The sequence below is a fragment of the Oratosquilla oratoria genome, chromosome 3 (genome assembly GCF_046742065.1).
Source record: "Oratosquilla oratoria isolate Oo_2021 chromosome 3, ASM4674206v1, whole genome shotgun sequence".
Lineage (NCBI taxonomy): Eukaryota > Metazoa > Arthropoda > Malacostraca > Stomatopoda > Squillidae > Oratosquilla > Oratosquilla oratoria.
In genome coordinates this window covers 75,627,752-75,631,620 of record NC_134779.1, presented here as the reverse complement: position 1 = coordinate 75,631,620, position 3,869 = coordinate 75,627,752, and the positions used below count along the sequence as shown (strand labels likewise).

The 3,869-nt window shown below is 41.6% G+C and overlaps 1 protein-coding gene across 1 annotated transcript; it reads left to right on the top strand.

Moving 5' to 3' along the window:
* Positions 1-1,145: 1,145 nt before the first annotated feature.
* LOC143018777 (ATP-dependent DNA helicase Pif1-like) lies at positions 1,146-2,408 on the top strand. The gene has a single exon (XM_076174359.1). It carries the CDS (start codon positions 1,146-1,148, stop codon positions 2,406-2,408), a length of 1,263 nt encoding a protein of 420 aa, XP_076030474.1.
* Positions 2,409-3,869: the final 1,461 nt, after the last annotated feature.

Genomic DNA, 3,869 nt, shown 5'->3' with positions numbered 1-3,869 from the left:
TTATGGGTTGTACCCTACAATCCGTATCTATGACTCAGGTACAACGCTCATATCAATGTAGAGTGCTCCAATTCCATCAAGTGCATAGCGCACGTTACCAAATACGTGAACAAGGATTGCGATCGCATTCTATACTCAAAGACGGCAGAAGGAGATATTGTGAACGAGGTCAAGAATTACCAAGAAGCACGTTACTTCAATGAGAACGAAGCAACTTGGAAGATTTTCAAGTTCCCGATCCATGAGAGTTTTCCGGCCGTTGTTTCACTCGATTTACACCTTGAAGACGAGAACGAAGTCTTTTACACGTCAGAACAATCAGAAGATGAGATTAAGAAGAAGATTTCGAAAGAAACGCAACTGACGGCCTTTTTCAAGTTATGTGCTCAGAACAAGTTTGTTGCAGGACTTTTCTACCACGAGATGCCGAACTAGTTTATCTTTGTTTACGGGAAGGTGGGTAAAACGTCGAAACATAACGTCTTCCCTGGGAAGGATACGGGCGGTTACGAGTAAAACGGTGGAACTCTTCTGTATGCGTCCTCTCCTGACACATAGACGCGGCCCTACATCTTTCTCAGACCTTAGAAACGTTGATGGAGAACTTTATTCGACTTTTCGAGAAGCCGTAAAAGCAATGGGTCTGCTGAACGACGAAGATACGTGGAGACAGACGATTTTAGAGATTATCAACCACACCAATGACAGAAAACAGTTGAGAGCGACGTATGCAAGCATGTTGGTGTTTTCTGATCTAGAAGGTCAAACAAATATATGGGAGGAAACGAAAGATCTGTTTGCGGCCGATTTTCTACACAATAGTGGACTAGAAGAGTACAATGATGAGATCTATCTCGATGCTTTAGACGACATACAGGAGAACGTCTGGAACTGCGGAGGCTGTCATATAAGTCAATACGGTCTACCGCCTTCTCGCAACAGGGAGAAGGTAACTGATGCCATCCGTAAGGAGAAACCATACAACAAAGCTCGGCTTGCCGAAGAGATTAACGAGAAAAACGTCCTCCTGAACAAGAAACAGCGATTATGTAACAGTAATGAACTACATTGACGGTGACAAGAAGGGGTTTAACGGTTTCTTCCTAGACGCTCCCGGCGGTACAAGAAAATCTTTCGTGCTAAACATGATATTGGACACAGTTTGTTCAACTGGAAGAATAGCCCTGGCGGTCGCGTCTTCGGGCATTGCTGCAACAGTTCTTCACGGTGGGAGAACCGCGCACAACATGTTCAAGATTCCGTTGATGGAGTACAATGAGGTGCCCACATGTGCCATCAAGAAAAATACGGAAATGGCCAACAAAAACACGATCGCTGCGTTGGATATTACGTTGAGAGATATTCTCGATGTAGATCGCTTCATGGGAGGTGTGCCCTTTGTTTGCGCCGGGGATTTCCGACAGATTCTCCCTGTAATAAGAGGAGGCGGAAAGAATGACGAACTGGACTATTGCATCAAGTCCAGCTACTTTTGGAAAGAATTACTTAAGCTAGAACTCACGGAGAACGTGAGACCCGATGCAAACGACGATGAAAATAAAAGATTCACAGAAAAGCTTTTAGAAATCGGGGCCGGAGACAGCGGAAAAATCGGTGTGGTGGTTAAGAACTGGGAGGAGTTGGTGGAAAGGATATACGACAACTTTGAGGGAGACCATCTGAACGTTTCGTACTTTGAGAAAAGGACAATTATATCACCCACTAACGACGACGTGGAAGAAATCAATAGGATGGTGTACACCAAGTCGAATGGACGGGAGACGCTGTACATAAGTGAGGACACAGCGGTCAACGAAGACGGGATGGGCATGCAGACATCCGTTTACAACGCTATGGCGAGTCCTTCTCTCCCGCTCCACGTGTTGAAACTGAAGATCGGGAGCATCGTTATGGTTATCCGCAAAATAAGGCCTCCTAAGTTGTGCAGCGGGACTCGAATCATGGTGACGAATTTACAGAAGAACATCATCGTCGGCAAGATTCTGAGCGGAGTCTTTCAAGGAGAACAGGTGTTGCTACCGAGGATAACGTTAGAGTCAACAGATACGCCAGTACATTTCAAAAGGAAACAATTTCCGGTCAAACTTAGCTACGCGATGACAATAAATAAGTCGCAAGAACAGACTTTCCAGAGGTGTGGTCTACTTCTGGACACTGCACAGTGCTTTGCCCATGGCCAGCTGTACGTGGCGTGTTCGCGGGTTACGAATTGGAACTCCCTGATCATCTACACGGGATGGATGAAAGGAGAGACATGTGTAATCAAATCTCCCTATAACTGCGTATATAAAGAACTTTTCATCGACAGATTTGTCAAATCGAAGGAAACAGACGTTCCAGAAGCATTACCTGCTACCGAGAGCGAAGAACTACCAAGAATCGACTAGGAACCGGAGCAATGGTTCTCTGTCATTTCAAAGTCAATGATCTCTGAACAAGAGGCTATCGCGATGATCCATCCCTGTTTTTCGGACGAGGAACAGCAGCGATGAGATGGAGGAGATGAGGTTGCTAAATAAAGAGCTAGAGGGATTGGACTCAAAGCTGGACGAAATAAAGAAGGCACAAGACGAATTAACAAAGGCACAAGACTCAAAGTTGGATATCATCATTAAGGCCATTGACGAAAGCGAAAACGAAACTAAACACATTTCGCTTCATAATAAAATGTTTAGAAAAAGTATTGATAATAAATGAGATTAGTTATTATACATGTGTTTTATTTTAGCACGAATGGGTGTACATGGGCGAAGCCCAGGGCGCGAAGCAGGCCAAGCACCCACGGCGAAGCCGGGTGCTTGTATATATATATATATATATATATATATATATATATATATATATATATATATATATATACATATATATGCAATAAAAACACTAGGAGCGTGTGTTCACAAATGCGTAAGGAACCGCTAGGAAAAGTAAACTAACGAAGCAGAGCGATTTCGTACAATTACACCTTCAGTGCAGATACAAAGAAGGAATTATAAAATGAAGAAACAAGGTACAGAATACATGACTGAGTGCCTGAAGGTAATGGTAAATCGTGCTTATTTACTATTACCTTCAGGTACCTTAATTGAACTGATCAAATTGTGTGTTAAAGATTGCAAATTCCAATTTATTGATAAATTCTATTCTCAGAAATTTGGAATGAGCATGGGTAATCCTCTCTCCCCCGTATTGAGTAATTTATATATGGAGTTTTTTGAAACCAAAATTTTAAGTAAGATCATTCCCCCCAACATTACATGGATGCGGTACATTGATGACATCCTATGTCTGTGGCCCATTCAAGATAATGTAAATAATTTTTGTATGTAGTTTGATAATTTGGTTAGTTCCATTAAGTTCACGGTAGAGATAGAGAATGAAGGTATTTTACCTTTCCTTGATTGTAATATCTACCACCGTGAAAGTGAGTTGAAGTTTAGTGTATATCGCAAACCAACCAATGTTTGTTCATATATACACTATTATTCCTCACACCCTGATGGCGTAAAGATATCTGTTTTTTTCGTCGATGTACCTCAGGGCCCTACGCATTTGCAGCCCAGAGTACATCGATGATGAAATAAGATGTATTTACGACATTGGTACTAAGCTACAATACCCCACACATGTTCTTGACAAAGCTTACAATCGTGCTAAAAGGACATTTTATAACCTTAGGTCAACTCAAACTTTCAATATGAATAACTTGCTAATTTTACCATACCAAGAGAACCTGCAAAATATTCCAAATATATTACGTAAATTTAACATTAATGTAGTTTTCAATAATAAGAACACTGTAAGACAACTGCTCATAAATAATTCTGTCAATAGTGATAAAGGGTGTGTGT

Coding starts and splice junctions, on each gene's coding strand:
- LOC143018777 (XM_076174359.1), top strand. CDS start 1,146: ATGATATTGGACACAGTTTGTTCAACTGGAAGAATAGCCCTGGCGGTC.